General features: G+C 38.6%; 1 protein-coding gene across 1 annotated transcript in view; it reads left to right on the top strand.

Annotated features, from left to right (window-relative positions):
- LOC112151262 (nonsense-mediated mRNA decay protein 2) overlaps nucleotides 1-13,207 on the top strand; it is a 20,891-nt gene extending 7,684 nt beyond the window's left edge. The window contains exons 3-4 of the mRNA XM_036217363.1: nucleotides 11,091-11,219; nucleotides 11,302-13,207. Coding sequence (XP_036073256.1) covers nucleotides 11,091-11,219; nucleotides 11,302-11,771 — 599 coding nt within the window. The 3' untranslated portion in view covers nucleotides 11,772-13,207. The remainder of the gene's footprint in view (nucleotides 1-11,090; nucleotides 11,220-11,301) is intronic.
- Nucleotides 13,208-17,629: the final 4,422 nt, after the last annotated feature.

Raw genomic sequence — 17,629 nt, 5'->3', positions numbered from 1 at the left:
CTGGGAGCAGTGAAGACGATTCTTTTGTTGTGGAATCAGAGTTCATCTTCTCAGATTCCTCCTATGATGATGATATGCCAGTACATGAATTTGCAGCCAGAACATCCTCTCCACATGATACTTATACATAAGTAGACTAATAAACTATTAATTGTTGAAGAGAATGATGAGAAGCCTTCATCTGTAAAAAGATGCCCCCCCATGTCACCAATTTTAAGGTAAAAATAAAATATAAAAGTAAAAACAAATATTTAATGTGGACTATTCCTGAGCGGGATTCAAACCCATGACCTTCTGAATGTGAGTCAGAAACCATAACTACTTGACTGTCTAGTGGCAGAATCTGGAATGCATGTCAAATTTAAATTTAAACCTGACATTCTGCAATGCAAAATCAGGAAGTCATTGTTGATGGTTTAAAGTAGAGCTGTCAGGCGATTAAAATTTTTAAACGTGATTAATCGCATTTTGTCCTGAATTAACTCGCGATTAATCGCAAATTAATATGTGGCCTTTTTTTAAGGAAAAAAATGTGGAATTTAATAGTTTAACAGTTTAACAATTTAACAGTTCTACATTACTTATGAAAACAAGAATGAAAATGTATAGTTTTCATGAGAAATACTTTATTTTGTAACATTGTATTGAGATAAACTTTCTTAACAATAAAAGGCTGTAACATAAAATGCCTAACAAAAGCCCATGTGCAAGTGAAGGGCATTTTAAATTCAAAACTTCAATCAACGTTCAGTAAAATAAAATAAAAAACATCAAAAATAAAATTTCCATAACACTTTCATGTTCATTTTTTTGTCAGGACCAAATCTTTTCCTCCTCTGCTGAACTACAGTAATAAATGAAATAGAGATTTATCATTTCAAATTAACTTTTGTTTTTTTTAAAACATTAAATACTGAGAAAAGCGGGATACACTGTGGATAGTTTGACAGTCTGTTACTGCCGCCGTGTTCTCTGGCTGCAGCTCGATGCAGCGACGTGTCCAGCGGAGCTCACGCGATGAACATGCCGGCAGACAGACCGCTATGCTGGGGCTGGATGACGCTTAAACCTAAACTACATTTAAAACGTCCCCTGGTGCGCTTGCTGTTCGGAACGTCCGCAGCTCTCGGGACGCGCCGACGGACGTGAGCCGGTACGAGAAGGGTGTACCTGCAGGCCCGGAGACCCAACAACGTTCTCAGGACCACGCTCACAGGACCGCATTCTCAGGACCCAGGCATTTCTAACACAGCGCCTCCTACAGGGTGGAGTTTGTTTTATTTTTGGAGACTTTATGAGACTCATTGCACATTGAGTAGTAAAAGGAAATAAATGATTTAAGCACTGCTAAAGGATAAACAACTAGATCATTTATCACATGAATCTTAAAATATAAAAAGTAAATTACCAATAAATTTCTGTTTTTTGTAGAAACATAATCAGTGACCTTAGCTTAGCTTTTATTCAAATGAATGTTGTTTGTGCAAAAATAAATTCATGATGGTTTATTAGGAATACATCCTTTAGCTTTTTACAGGATAGTTATTTTTTTATTTTTCCATCTTCATGTGTTAAAATTTTCTTTTGGTGTAATTCATTAATATTGTCTCATTATAACCCAAATATAGTTTATATGTATTACAAAAAAGGAGAAAACAAAATGTTTACTGAGCAAAGTCAAGTATGTATTTATATATTTTACTATTTTGTAAATAATTATAATAACTTATAATGTAATATACAAACTTGATTCATTGCTATTACCGAATAATATTACTTTTTATAATAATATTAAGCATTTATGCTGTATTGTTCAGAACTAAATTACTCTTTACTTTACATTTGACTTGTGTATCTTTTTTACCAGGTGGATACAATAATTCAAAAGAGGAAGTCTCTAGATGAAACTGTGTGTTGAATGCTTTGTTCTACAAAATATTTCCAACCAACAAGATTATAAAAAGTTCAAATTCATGATCAAAAACTCTCAAAAATAAAAAATAAATGGCAGGTGTTACAAAACATTTCCAAGAGCAAAATATTTATTTTAGTAAAGTAGATAAATTTGACAGAGGATTGGTATAGAATTGACAAAAGCAGAGATACTCCCCAAGTAGAAAGTATTTTTTAATCTCATGTTATAAAAATTGTTCTAATATATTTTTCTATATTCAGCTGTGATTTCTTGTACAGACTAGTTTGGTGGCTACAAGTATTGTTTTGTCTTTTAAAGCCTGATGTAACGCCTAATAAATCTAAGTTGTTCTGTTAATGTCACTCATAATAACAGTTATTTTTCTCACCTCAGCAGATCCTGTTTAATTTTCCAGATGCTTTGGGTTTGGTTTTTAATTTGGTTTTCTGGCACTTTTTAATTTATTATATTTCATTTTTATACAGTTATGAAATACATGCGTTTCTCATTGAGAATGTGTTAAATTAGTGCAACAGAATAAGTTACAATGTAAAGATGAATTTATATTAAAATCCCAATATTCTCATCTTCTGATAAGTTTTAGGTGGTTGGAAAATACCAGACTCAACTCTATCAGCAGTTAGATAAAATAATGAAGAGATTTATTTCATTATTATTTCATTATTTCTTAATTCAACAGTAAGAAAATCATTATAAATATTCAGTCAAAACCGACATTAGTAACATTTATCTAAAAAAAAAAAAAAAAAGAATAAACGACACCCAGCAGGAAGGAGGCGCCGTCTCAAAAAACGAGTCCTAAAATTGTCCTGAGGGTGCTATTAGTCCTCCAGCCACTAGGGGCGCTGTTTCAAAAAGACCTGGGTGCTGAGAGTGCGGTCCTGAGAACAAGGTCCTGAGAGCATTGTTGGGTCTCCAGGCCTGCAGGTTTATATTACTGGCCGGTACCGCCAGACGAGTACTGGACGCGAACCGGAGCCGGGTTAGAGTGCAGGAGCTCTCCAGGTCCTAGCGCCGGCCTGGTTTTAGCTCGCAGCTCATTGATTTAGTGAGAGCAGCCGGTGAGTTAAAGGGGGGACGCCCGCGCGCGCGTTATGGAAAGGCACGTATGAGAAAAATCCGTGATTAATGCGTCAGAAAAATTGTCGGCGTCAAGCACATGTCAGATTAATGCGTTTTTAACGTGACAAATCTAACAGCCCTAGTTTAAAGGCATTAAAAACGCATCAATCCCCCCCCCATGTCACCAGTTTGTCATTTATTGTACTTGTCTGTGTTAAAAATATTTTTTTTCACCTGCATTGAACAGTTTTAAGGTAAAAATAAAATATAAAAGTAAAAACAAATATTTCATGTGGACTATTCCTGAGCGGGATTCGAACCCTTGACCTTCTGAATGTGAGTCCGCAGCCATAACCACTTGACCGTCTAGTGGCGGAATCTAGAATGCATGTCAAAATTAAAGTTAAACCTGACATTCTGCATTGCGAAATCAGGCAGTCGTTGTTGATGGTTTAAAGGCATTTGTCTGTGTTAAAAATATTTCTTTCACCTGCATTGAACAGTTTTGAGGTAAAAATAAAATTGAAAAGTAAAAACAAATATTTCATGTGGACTATTCCTGAGCGGGATTCGAACCCATGACCTTCTGAATGTGAGTCCGCAGCCATAACCACTTGACTGTCTAGTGGCGGAATCTAGAATGCATGTCAAAATTAAATTTAAACATGACATTCTGCAATGCGTAATCAGGAAGTCATTGTTGATGGTTAAAAGGCATTTGTCTGTGTTAAAAATATTTCTTTCACCTGCATTGAACAGTTTAAAGGGAAAAAATAAAATTTAAAAGTAAAAACAAATATTTCAGGTGGACTATTCCTGAGCGGGATTCTAAAACCCATGACCTTCTGAATGTGAGTCCGCAGCCATAACCACTTGACCATCTAGTGGCGGAATCTGGAATGCATGGCAAACTTAAATGTAAACATGACAATCTGCATTGCGAAATCAGGAAGTCATTGTTCATGGTTTAAAGGCATTTGTCTGTGTTAAAAATATTTCTTTCACCTGCATTGAACAGTTTTGAGGTAAAAATAAAATTGAAAAGTAAAAACAAATATTTCATGTGGACTATTAAAATGTATTAAAACTATTTTATGTGGACTTAAAAGCATCAAAAATGGATCAACCCCCCCCCATGTCACCAGTTTGTCATTTATTGTGTTTTTAAGTTTTTTTTTTCAAGGATTTTTTATCTTCACTGATGTTTGTGGCAGACAAGTTCCTGTCCACCTTTGTCATGGGAGGGATCACAAATCGAATAAGGGTGGGGTCCTCTGGACTCCATAAGAGAGCACAAGGGTTAATAGACTTTGGAGCCCCTACTGGTGCTCCTGTTTCATTTTAAGACTTGTCCTAATGTTAGTGTGTGGCCTTAAAACTTTTTTCTGGTGTTCAAATGCTTATAATTTATGGGTCTAAAATGATCTAAAAGGCAATCTTTTTATCATACTGGTGTAAAACGAACATAGACACATAAACAAGAATATCTTTTTCTAATGATAAGTGGAACAGTTCTTTTATTTATTTATTTATTTTTTAAACAACTAAACATGGTAGTGGGTCACTTTTTACCCTAAAGCTAACACAGGATTAAGTTATACAAACTCAAGTTTATTAGTTGACTCAAGTATGACTCAAGCTTATTTTTAAGATAGCTATTTTTTCTTTAGCAGTAGAACAGATCATATCAGGCAAGTTTGTTTTATTTAGATTCTGCCACCAAAGTGTGAAATTCAATTGAATGTTTGTTGGTCATCTGATCTGGCTCCCTGTTTTAGAGATGAGAGAAGGCTAGAATCATCTTTCCAGTTCTGGAGGGATCAGAGATTCTTCTTAATTTCTTGGTAAATGTATTCTAAAGGGTATCTTGAAGCAGAACACCTCTTCTATTCTGCTCTAGCCCACAGAAGAGCCTGTCCTGTGAAAACGGAAATGACATAAGCCACTGTTACTTCCTCTGAAAGAAATCCTGAGGGCTGATGATAGCGCATGGTGTACAGAATGCTCTGCAAAACGGATGCATCTCCACTGAATCATTCAGGCGAGGATATTTGAGGTTTTGAAGACTTCTGAGGAGCATGAGAATTGTGGAAAATGTTGAGGTAAGTTGTGGAAGCAGACAATGTTATTGACTTGGGTTTTATGCTAGATTCAGCAGTTTATATTTAAAGTCAATGAACTGTGAGATGCATTGGTTTAAACTCCTGTTCAATTTGAGCCTTCAATTCCTGAGACATCGCAGGATCCCAAATGGCCAGACCGACCACTATCTGGCGACTAAAGAAGAACACATTCTTAAATAGCATCACACTCAGATGACTTGTATCTAAGTAATGCTGCAATAGGAAGGGGCAGATCCCTGGTAAGTTGACTATTTAAACATAGAGCTTGCTAAAAGTAGTTTTTTATCATGTGCTGGAGGTAGTAATCCAGAAACAAGGCAGTTGAAATCTCAATAGACAGACTAGTGTGAGAAATGGTGAAACAGAATTGCAAAAATGTAAAGACAACCTAAAAACTGCATCTGAGAAAGACAATGAGTGGACAATAACCTGTTTTGTTAACTGATTGCATTTTGCAATTGACATGCAGAGTTCTGATCACATTTTGAACATTTGTTGATTGAAAATAAACAAACAGAAACAACAACAACGAGGGGAACCAATAAATAATGTTGCTAAGATACTTTGGTTGAAGCTGAAAATAAATGATCTGAAACAATGTGCAAGACTCAGCAGTGGTTGGCACGGAAATCAAAGGACAACATAACCACATATCATATGAGAGGCGTGCAAAAAAGCAACAAAAAATTAATAATAATTAAAATCCCCTGAATACTACAACAAATTTACATTTGCATTCATATGACTCTTAGTTCACTGATAAAAAGTTTATGCAAATCACACAAACATTTAAGAGGCAGATCCCACCATGTTTTTAAGAGAATAAAAGCTATGAGAAGCATTCTCAGAAAGAGGAAGCTTCTGTAAAAGCAGCAAAAAATGACTGTGCTTCTCTTAAGTGTTTCATTCTTCTTTGTCTCTTCAAATTGGTCACATGGCAGATTTGTATCAGCCATGCTCAGCAAACCTCACACAAACTTTCACCTTCTGACTTTATGTAAGTATGTTTTCTACATATCACTTTCTGTAAAACTTAGAAAAATTTTTTTATTATGTAAATATTTATTTTTTATGTTTATTTTTAGTTCAACGCACTGTTTTCTTTTTCTCAATGTTTCAGTCTTTTGTCTTTGGAGTTCATTTGTCTCAGGTCAGTGTTTCGTCCTGTCTCATTTTCATCATAACCCTGTCACTGTAAAAAAAAAAAAAAAACTGTCTGCAGACATTTGTCCATCAGCTCTTTTTGGTCAAGGATCAGGCAAAATCTGTCTGGATGATGTGGCGTTTCTTGACAGAAAATAACTTTTAATCTTTTTATAAAGTGGATTTTGTCCAACTGTAATGCAGCAAAAATAAGGGCAGACTAACAAAACCTCACTATTGTTGAACATACTTTTTTGCAATGTATTGATTGATTGATTGTGATGTATTTTTGTAAAGCATTTGAGAACCATTTGGTGGTTAAATCCCACAATCAAACCTCTTAATACTGCGTGTCAAGAAGGCAGAAAGAAAAAAAAAAAAAAACGTGTTAAAGCAGCTAATCCATTAGTTCTTTATTTCTTGTCAGAAGTCATTTATTGTCAACAATTAATATTTTCATTTTCCTAAACTATCCTCAGGAAGTCTTGTGAAGCCCAGCATCTCCATGGATCCTGATGGAGAGGTCTACTGGGGTCGGGAAGTCAGAATCACCTGCTCCACTGCAGCTGAACTTTCAGAAAAAAAAACATTTATTCTCCAGAAGTCGTCAAGTTCTTTTAACAAGTCGCAACTTTCTGCTGGCCACATCATGACCGTCACCATCTCTAAAGTGAACTTTGATCATGACGGATCGTACCAGTGTTACTATAAGGAAACAGGTTCTAATCAAACATTGACTTCACCTGTCAGTTCTCCCCTGAATTTGAAGGTTACAGGTAAGAAGAACATCATTACATTATTTTGAAAAATTAAAAAATATTACAAAGAATAAATATATTTCTTAAGTGCATCTAACCGTGCATTAGCAGAAAAATATATGAATACACATATGAAAATGTGAATTGTAAAGTAGCTCTTTTTTACTGATTTTCATGAGCATCTTTTGTCATGGTGTCACACTTTAGCATACTGAAGTTCTTCCTTGTGGTTTGGTTTAGTTCTGCTTTGAAGCCTGAGCATTGCAGACATTTTGAAGGTCGTGTGCAGACTTTTCAACAAGTGTTAAAAATAAGGCTCTGCTTTTAGTTATAAACAAGTAACATTTTACAGGCTTGGTGACAGGGCTGCATGGTGGCAGAGTGGTTAGCGCTCTGAAGGCCCTGGTTTGACTGCCAGCTGGGACCTTTCTGTGTGGAATTTCCATGTTCTTTTTTTGCATGCATGGATTTTCTTCAGGCTCTCTGGCCTTGCCCCACAGTTCAAAAGTATATCTCATAGGTTATTTAGTATATCAAACTTTTTCCTAGATCTAAATGTGTGTGATTGAAGACTTGCAATAGACTGGGAACCTGTTCAGGGTGTTCCCTGCTTTCGCCCAACAGCAGCTAGGTAGGCTCCAGCAGCCCTGTGACCCTGAAAGGCATTAGGAAGGTTCTGAAGATAGATGGCTTAGTGATACTTTTTTGATACTTTCTAGCATTTGCCTCCCCTGTACTAGTTTTTAAGATGATTGAATACATAAAGCTAGAGCAAATGTTCTTTTTCACAGAACTAGTGTACTTTGAATATGTATTTGCTTCTTTCATATGCACACTAGGTTTCCAAAAATATTCACTCACCTGCCTTCATTCACATATGAACTGAAGTGCCATCCCATTCCTAACCCATAGACTGCAATATGATGTCTGTCCACCTTTACCAACTATTACAACTTCAACTCTTCCACAAGGTTTTACATGAGCGTTGTGGCACAGCGGTAGGGCTGTTGACCACTGATATGAAGATTGCAGATTCAGTTCCCGCCTCACGTCCTTGGACAAGACACTGAGCCCCACCTTGCCTCTGGTCCAAGGTTGGCACCAGTGTTCAGCAGCGGAGCCACCATAAGTGTGTGAATGTATATCTGAATGGGACTGTGACTGTAAAGCTCCTTGGGCCTTTGATTAAGGTTAAAAAAAAGGCTAACAAGTATACGCCATTTACCGTTTTATAGGAATGGGCACCGATTGGGTTTTATTTGGTACCGGTGCCAAAACGGTTCTTTGGTTTCAATTTCGGTTCCTAATCTGTGCCATTTTTGGTACTTCAGTAATACTAAATAATCCCAACATCTTCCCAAATCAACACATTTTCATTCCCAAGTCAATGGTTAAGACCTCCGTGTCAAAATTTGATTTTTTGGGTGTCTTGCTTTTTGACGTGCTGGCTGTTGCTATTAAATCAGAGCTCCCCAACCTCTGAGCCGCAAATTTCACATGAACCAGCGTTGCACCCCTCTGTGCCCCTCTTTTGCGCAAACCGGTGCACCGCTCTTTCATTGCTCACTGCCTGTCAAATGTGATCTTGAGATAATTTGAGGGGTTTCCTCTCTGTCAGTTTATGTGGCCTAGAACTTTGGTTGCTGTAGTTCTCAAATTTTCAATGTTGTTATGATAGAGCTGACAGTTGACTGTGGAATATTTAGGAATGAGGACATTTCACGACTGGATTTGTTGCACAGGTGGCATCCTATAACCGTTTTTTGCTCCTGAGTGCGACCCATCTTTCACAAATGTTCGTAAAAACAGTCTGCAGTGATTAGGACACCTGATTCTAAACATTTGAATGGGTGAGCTAATGCTTTTGGTAACATAGTGTATTTCCCTTCTAATTGAAATAGCAAGTTGGATCAACAATTTTTGATTCAGTGTTTTATTAGACTATAAAAGCAAAAAGATTTGTCAAAATGTTTACTTTATATGGTTTAAAATATGTATGATGATGTGTTTTGATCTTTTTGCTGCAAAAGTCAAGCACGCATGAGCTTTTGGCCACAAATATAGTCATAATCTTACAATAATTTTTAAATTTAGAACCCACTCTCTGCTAAAGGTACAAGAACAGTGGCAGGTTTTCATTGGTCTACCATTCCTGAGGAAACTATTCCAGCTTTGTGAGAATTTGAAATCCTGCTCACATGATCAGTCAGCCCAGAGAAAATGGAAGTCACTTTGTTGAAAACTAAGACAAAACTAAATATATGTTTCTTTGCTCAAGAAATGTAAATAAGAATATAGTTGTCTCCTGAAATGGATATACAATGCTCCCTCCCGTATCGCAGGGATTATGTTCTAAAAATAATCAACAATCAGTGAAATCTGTGATTACAAATGTTTTAAGGCTGTGATACTCCTAACGACGATTCAGACAGACAAAACTCTCAAAGTACAAACAAGTGAATACATTGTTGCAGGTTTATTGTCCCTGTGCTCTTTGTTGTAGTTACACCGCCCAACATCTTACTGACATCGGGTATGGATTTGGTTCCGGGTCCTGGAGAAGCAAATATTACCAGGGGTCACAGCTTTACCATCACCTGCTTTTTTACATCTGAATGTCCTCTGGGTCGATTCTCTCTCATCTTTTCTGGCTCCATCCTGAAAAACAGCAGTACATCAGTCAACAACTCAGTGTCCTTTGCCTTTCCTGTGGCCAAGTTTGAACACCAGGGTAACTACAGCTGTGTATACCAGGCCACCCTCTCAGGACATAGTGTTACCTCTGCTGAGTCAGCACCCATTGCTGTTGTTGTGAAAGGTAAGTCAGGTTAAATGATTGTATTTTTGATTAGTGGTAATGAGTTTACTATGAGAAACTATTTACACAATTTTATTTTAACTTTATTTACTTTAACAGTAAAGTAGAAAGTATCTAAAGTAGGGGTCTGCAACCTTTCATGCTAAAATAGCCATTTGGTCCAGCTTCTATCTGACCAAAATCCAATTAGCCCGCATAGTATGTCATTGGTATTGGTGGATGTGTAACCTATGGTTTTAATTCTCACAGGTTTCTAAAATCATAGTCACTCCTATTTGTTCAGCTCCATCAAGTGGGAAGCTTTACAGGTTTTCATTTAGCTTGGGGTTAATTCCAAATTCATGTTGACTCTCTCTTGGAGCTTCTGCTAACCCTACTAATAAGAAAACTGCTTAACTAATCCGTCTTAATAGATACCTATCCCAGCACATTTAAAAAACATTTTTTTAAAAACACTTTAATTGTAGAAAACTTCCAACCTGTTTTGTTACTACTACCCCAAGCCAAAACTCTAGAATGAGCTGTTTTTGAACAAATAAGCTTTAAGCTACGAAAAAAACAAACAAACAAAAAAACAATAGTAAACAATCAGAACCAGGGCTCTGAAACGCAATCCCTTGAGAAGAGACTCGACTAATCTAGAGTTACTCATAGTGAGAGCCCCAAGCTTGACCCCCAAGTGTTAGAGTTCACAACAATAGACAAGCAGTTTTTCTCCTTTCGCCTTGGGGCAGGGGGTATGTCTCTGACTGTGGTTTTGACCCATGGTCCATCTTGGAATCTCTCAGGGGGGAATATGAAAGCATCCAAGAAGGAAATGTATCGTTTAGCTATAAGAGACTTTACTTCTTAGGTCTGAGCTGGCCAACACTGGTTCTCAAGAGCCATAACACTGCCAGTTGTTCAGCGCTGTCTGGACTGCTCAATCTGACTATCTAAATTAGTTGAGTTTGTCAATCAGGATCTGGAACCACTTGAGTTGACTGATCATTAAAAACTGGCTTGGTTAAACAAGCTTTGACTTTGTGAATAGGTTACTTATAACTGCTAATGAATTACTTAAATCTTCTCTGGTCATTTGTGCGTGGACAATGGAAGGAGAACAACACACATGTACTGAGCATGTATAAATCAGAGTGTTTGTTATGTTCAAGTTACATTTTAGGCTTTAAATTAACAAAGTAAAAACATTTTTAAAGCAGTATTTGAAAGAAACTGGACTTATTTTGTGCAACAATTGTGTCTTCCAGAGTCCCTGCTGCTGATCTTGTTGATATCAGGTGGAATCTGTCTTCTCCTGCTGTTCATTGTGTTATTGGTCTGCTTGGTCAAAAGGAGAAAAAAAATAAGGAATTCTATGGCCCTTTCCCATGCTCAAAGTCTGTCTCTTTCAAGATACATCATATTTAAAGATCAGCAGTTTGTTCAAAGGGTCCCTTAACTGGTTTTCATGTGTTTCAGGGTCTCCTAGAGAGAATGGTGGAGACTATGAGGAAGATTATGAAAATCTTCAAGAAACATGCATTCCAGCTAAGTTCACAAAGGAATCACAAGAAGAAGAAGATGACAGTAATGATTATGAGAACGCAATACCAGAAACTGGTTCACAATATGGTAGAAACGGTAGTGTGAGTGCTAAGAGTGAAAGTCAAGAGGAGGAAACGGATGAAGAAGATGAAGAAACCACTGATGATGATAATGACTATGAGAATGTAACTGTACATTTCAATCGACCTGATGAGGATGTATATATAGATCCACTATTTGATAGGAGTAATGATTACCCAGAATTTGATCTAAAATCCCAGAAAGAGCGTATGAGGGCTAAGAGTAAAAGTCAAGAGGTGAAAATGGATGAAGAGGATGAAGACACCAGTGATGATGATGATGATGAATATGTGAATGTAACAACAATTTCAACTGGCTTTTGAGACACAGTCAAACTTTTGAATGGCTTAGTGCAATCTAAAATATAACCTGGTAAATTTTCAGGATCAGAAATAGAGGCCAACAACGACCACCAGATGGAGATCAAGGGTTTTATGGTATTACTTTTATGGTATTTCGAGGCTTCATGCTATAGAAAAAAAATAAGATGACCAAGGTACGATCTTTAATGAGATCAAAGTTCAATCATTATGTGCCCTAATATAACACACTCATTTTTTAGGCCACAAAGAATGAAACAAAAAAGTTGAGATTCTTCATGATTCTTTCTGCCCATACATCTTTGGTGAGTCTTGGGAGTTGTATGAATGAGATTAAAGAATCAAACTAAGACCATGAGTGGCACTTCTCACATTTTTATTACACATGCACAGTGTGATTCCAGAAAGAATTATTAATCATCCCGGTATGCTCTGGATTTTTGGTGCTTGTTGGTATGGGTAATTTTTTATTTATTTATTTGTTTTTTATGATGATGCTCTGAATATGTTTGGATTTCTTGATTGATTTGGATGATTTCTCTGATCGTCTGAGTATATTTAGATTTGTGGTACTGATTAATATAAATGACTTGTCTGTGGATGTTTGAAATTTAATTACATCACTGATCTTAAGGATCCTTAATAACTTGAATCTATGATTGTTGGGTTAAAATATTTGATATTAAGTCCTGAACCGGAGGTTGATAATTCATGTAAGAAAACGGTAAAGAGCAGCCCCCATTGGTTTTCACGACTATATCACGGCTGGAGCACGGAAAAAATGTCATCCCCATGGTACAGGTCTGTTCACAGTGGACTGCTAGTGCAACGGCTGAGATATATCCGTGGGATTGATGCGCAAAAAGGCGGTACAAAATTAGGCCACTGTTACACACTGAAAAATGTTAGAACTGCACAATAATTTGGACCGCAGGTGACTGTGTGTGGTACCAGAGTTACAGCTGTGGAACAGCAGTGCCAGTGCAAGATTGGGCTGTAGAGCAAACACCGACACACGGTTGGACGACAAAATTTTGCATTCTTGCACGGCTGTAGCACGGCCGTTTCCCCGGCCAGTCTGCATGTGTACCACTGTTTACAGCGTCTGTTTAGCAGCTGATCGAGGGAGGACGCGCTTACACACGATATTGCAGTGCTCTGGCAGTGGAATGGACTCCTGCGTCTGTATCACTGCTATTCCACAAACATGCATTTGTTGATCAATTTTGACCAAAAGTTAGCGAATCTAATCGAGAGTGGCAGGTTTTCCAAATTTTTTACCCGTGATATGGCCGTCAAATCTTGTGGGACCGGACCTTACGGTCAAACCGGGATAGGATTATATAAGTTCCCTTTTAAATGATCAACTGGTGAGTGATTATGTAAGAATTTTTTTATGTATTATTACCTGATTGCTTGAAATAAACCATTTCAATGATTCAATCATTCATTCAAAACAACTATAAAGAAGTGGTGAAACAGATGGGCCGGAATTAGCCAAAGGTTTAAAAATAATGAAGATATCAGTTAATTTATTTACCCAAAATAGCTGCAGTTTATGTAACAAATGACAAAGTGTTAGGTTCACAAAAGTGGTCAACTGAACATAAGTCAGCTGAAGGTACCTAATAGTAAAAATTAATCAAGAAGGAAATAAACTAGAAAAATACGCTGACCCAAAGACAATATGAGCTTTAAATACTGTCTGACTATTGACACAAATTGTAGGGAACTACAAAATAAATTAAACTAGTGAATAATTACTTTAAGTTAAATTAATTTTCTAATTAAAAATCTTATTTTAACTTCTTCCTCTGTCTTCATTAGCTAGCTGGGCCTCTATGGTAAATTTAAGCATGAAAAGTGGCTCCACTGTCAGCCACGGTTAAGAGACCAGGAAGTCAAACTTCACAGCTGTCTCAAAAGAAATGACATGAAAGAAGCTAACAGTGAAAAATTATTAAAATAAAACAGACAAAAGGTGTTGTGCCTGCTATAGAAGTTAACATTTTTATTCATAAAATAACTAATATTAAAAGACTGGAAAATTATGTGGGAGCTGCTTTTTGTTCCATGGCAGTTGACATCACATCATAACCGTATATCACTTGTGAAAGTAAAAAAAATCCCTTATGAAAAACTGGAAAAACAAAAAAAAAAAACGATTTAAAAAAAACTACATTTAACATTCAGACAACTATTAGTTCACCAATAAAAAGCCAAATAAATGTATGTATATATATATATATGTAAATATATATATATATATATATATATATATATAAGATGCAAGTCATGCAGACATTTGAGACGCAAATGAAATATTCATGGCATGTTGTAAGATTTCAAAGAAAAAAGATTATCTTTAAGAAAACAGAAGCCATAAGATGCATTCCAAGAAAGAGGAAGTTTATATAAAAGCACCATAAAGCATTTCTTCTCTTTCTTATGTGTTTCTGTTACATATGCATATTCAAATTGGTCATACTGCCGATTTATCTCAGCCATGTTTAGCAAACGGCAAGGAAAGTTTCACCTTCTGATTTTACGAAAGTCTTTTTACTACATATCACTTTCTAAATAACCTAAAAACAAATGTTTTGATCATCTAAATGTGAATTTTACATTTAACATCCACTCTCCATGGATCTAGCTGGAGAGGTCTCTTGGGGTCGTGAAATAAGTATCACCAGTTCCACTGCAGCTGAACTTTTAGAGAAAACTTTTATTCTCCAGAAAATCTCACTCCTTCAGACAGAAAAAGTTTTCCTCTAGCCACACTGCAACTTTCACCAAGTGAACTTTCATCATGACGGATCGTACCAGTGTCAGTACGAGAAAACAGCTTCTGGTCAAACATTCACTTCAACTTTTAGTGACTCTTTGAATGTGAGAGTTACAGGTGAGTAGAATGCCATTTCAGTTTTTCAAAATTACATTACAGCAAAGCAAAAAGATAAGTCTTGATACAGTAAAAGCAGCAGGTCTTTGAGTGATACATACACATACACATATTTGCTTTTGCATTGGAAAAAAGCTTTTCCTGGAGTTTTACAGGTGCTTGCTTTTTTCAGAAAAATGAACTTTAAATGTGGGGACGTACTTCAGTAACTTGGAAGTTCCTCTTTGTGGTTTATGACTGGTCAGAAAGTTGAGATCTGCTTTTGAACCTCAAACATCTACAGACAGGATGTAACCTTTTACTGTTCAACAAGTGTGAAATATGAGGCTCCTTAGTTTGCTGTAAAACAAGCTCAACTTTCATAACTTAGTGTCACTTTTTTACTGCCTAGCTTTTGCCTTACTTTTACCAGTTTATAAAAGGCTCAGATTATAAAGTTAAAGAAGAAATTTCTTAGCAAAATGTAATAATAATATTAATAATAAAACATCTTTCATGGTGCCTCTGTCAGTCTCCTCCCCCCTCTCTTCTCCGCTTGGCTGCTGATTATCCCCAGCTGCGACCACTCACCTCATCACCTCGTCTGCCTTTTTAAGGAGCTCCTGGATCATCATTCCTCGCCAGTCCGTTGCCCCTGATGGTGCATAGTTGGTCACCACGTCTCGTCACAGTCTTGCCACGTATTTGTCAGGACTCTGTCTAATGCTTTTTCTACTCACCCTCAGGAATCTGTTACCACGAGTGGTTGCTAATATCAGCCTCAACCCGGATCCCCAGTTTGGTCTTCTCTCAAGCGGTCACACCACGAGCCTCTGCCTCTGTTCCGCGGACCTTCGCCCAAGACGGCCATCCCTTCCTGTGGAGGAACCTACCAGTGACGCCACCAGCCTCAGCCTCTTGCCTGGAGTCTACTTCCAGCCCTGCTCACGCTCTACCTACCTTACCTCACTATTAAATCCTTTACCTGCCATGCTCGTCTCTCGCTGTGTTTCTTCCGGGTTCCAGCGTCTGGGTCGCTAAAGTGTTCCGTAGCCAGGACAGAACGGACTGGCCAAGATACCGACCCAGCTGACCCGAAAGGACTCAGACTAGCCGTTTCCCAACAAGGCATTATGCTCGGACGTCAAGCGGACGCCCTTTCCTGAGTGGCTATGACCCAGCGGGATCTCTTTCTTCGCCTGGATTGTATGACTCAGACTTTACACGAACTTACAAATGGTTTTTCCCAGGCTTCGCCCGCCACAGCTCATGTCTCCGTCAATCCTCCACCTTCCGCTTCCAGATCACCGTCCGCCCTGAAAATGTCCGACTCCAACCGGAACCATTCTTCGGGGATGTGGAGGCCTGCGGAGGATTTTTGCTGCAGTACCAGTTGATATGTCAACAAGCTCCCAGACACTATCAAACCGATCACAGTAAGATTACTCTTATTATCAATTCTCTGCGAAACAAAGCTCTTCTGTGGGCCCAAGCCTTTCTCACTGCCAATCCCATCACTAACCTGTCCTATGAACGGTTCCTCAGCGAATTTCGCCTCATTTTCGACCACCCTCGTAAACAGGAAGAGGCGACCCGGTGATTACTCGCTCTCAAACAGCGGAACCGACCCGTAAGCGATCATGTCATTGACCGCATTTTAGCGGTTGAAGCTGGCTGGCCCGATTTGGCCCTCAAGGGTGTTTTTTACCAGTCCCTGAACGAACAAATCAAAGACCACCTCTGCTCCCAACCCGAAGCACGCTCTTTCGAGGAGTTGGTCTCTGCCGCTCTTAGATCTGATAGTAAGATACGCGAACGCCAAAAAGAGAGACACCAACCTCGTCCTCCCGAGCTCAAGCACGCCCCACCGACCGAACAGAGCTCGGTCACTGAACTCTCCGTCCCTCACAAACCTCCGGACGAACCCATGCAGATCGGCCACTCCCGGCTGTCAGAAGAGGAGCGTCGTAAGAGACTCGAAACAGGTGCTTGTTTCTACTGCGGGGTTCAGGGCCACTTAGTTTCTGGTTGTCCACACCGTTTAAACTTTCAAAACCCCTCGTTAGACGACAGGCCACGAAGGGAGTTTAAAGCCACGGATTCTGATAAAGAATTTCTTTTGATTCCTGTCAAGTTATGTCTCGACCTCAAAGTTCATGATTTAAAAGCCCTCATTGACTCTGGAGCTGAACAGAGTCTCATCGATATCCATGTTGTTAATCGCCTGTCTATCCCCACAGAACCCCTGGACACCCCCATAGTAGCTTCCGGCCTCGGGGGTCAACACCTATAGCGCATAACTCACCGCACCAAGCCCATCCTGCTAATCACATCAGGTAACCATAGAGAGTCCATCCAATTTTTTTTGTCACTAAGTCAGCCCACACTCCCATCGTGTTAGGGTTCTCCTGGCTCAAGCCACATAATCCCCAGTTCAATTGGGCCCAGGGATCCATCACTCACTGGAGCCCTTACTGTCTAGCCACCTGTTTGTTATCCGCGCTGCCTTCTGTATCTACCCCCGACTCAGAGAGTTCGAGTTCCATAGACCTTACAGCCATCCCACGCTGCTACCATGACTTAAAGGCGGTGTTCAGCAAGACCAAGGCCAGCGTTCTTCCCCCCCACAGGCCCTATGACTGTGAGATCAACCTACTGCCAGGTGCCCCCTTACCCAAGGGCAGGCGATTTAATTTATCAGGGCCCGAAAGAACAGCTATGGAGCAGTACATCCAGGAAGCGCTCGCTCTAGGTCACATCCGACCCTTGGACCATCCTCCCCCGTAGGGGCGGGATTTTTCTTTGTGGAAAAAATAGATAAAACACTTCGGCCATGCATTGATTACCGCGAACTAAACCAGATCACCGTCAAAGATAAATACTCTCTGCCTCTTATCACTTCAGTTTTCGACTCCGTGCAGAGAGCCCACATCTTCACCAAGCTAGATCTTCGTAATGCTTACCACCTGGTTCGCATCAG

Source organism: Oryzias melastigma, linkage group LG20, assembly GCF_002922805.2.
Source record: "Oryzias melastigma strain HK-1 linkage group LG20, ASM292280v2, whole genome shotgun sequence".
NCBI lineage: Eukaryota > Metazoa > Chordata > Actinopteri > Beloniformes > Adrianichthyidae > Oryzias > Oryzias melastigma.
Note: the sequence above shows the minus strand (reverse complement) of the source record. Positions and strands in the feature narration are given on the sequence as shown.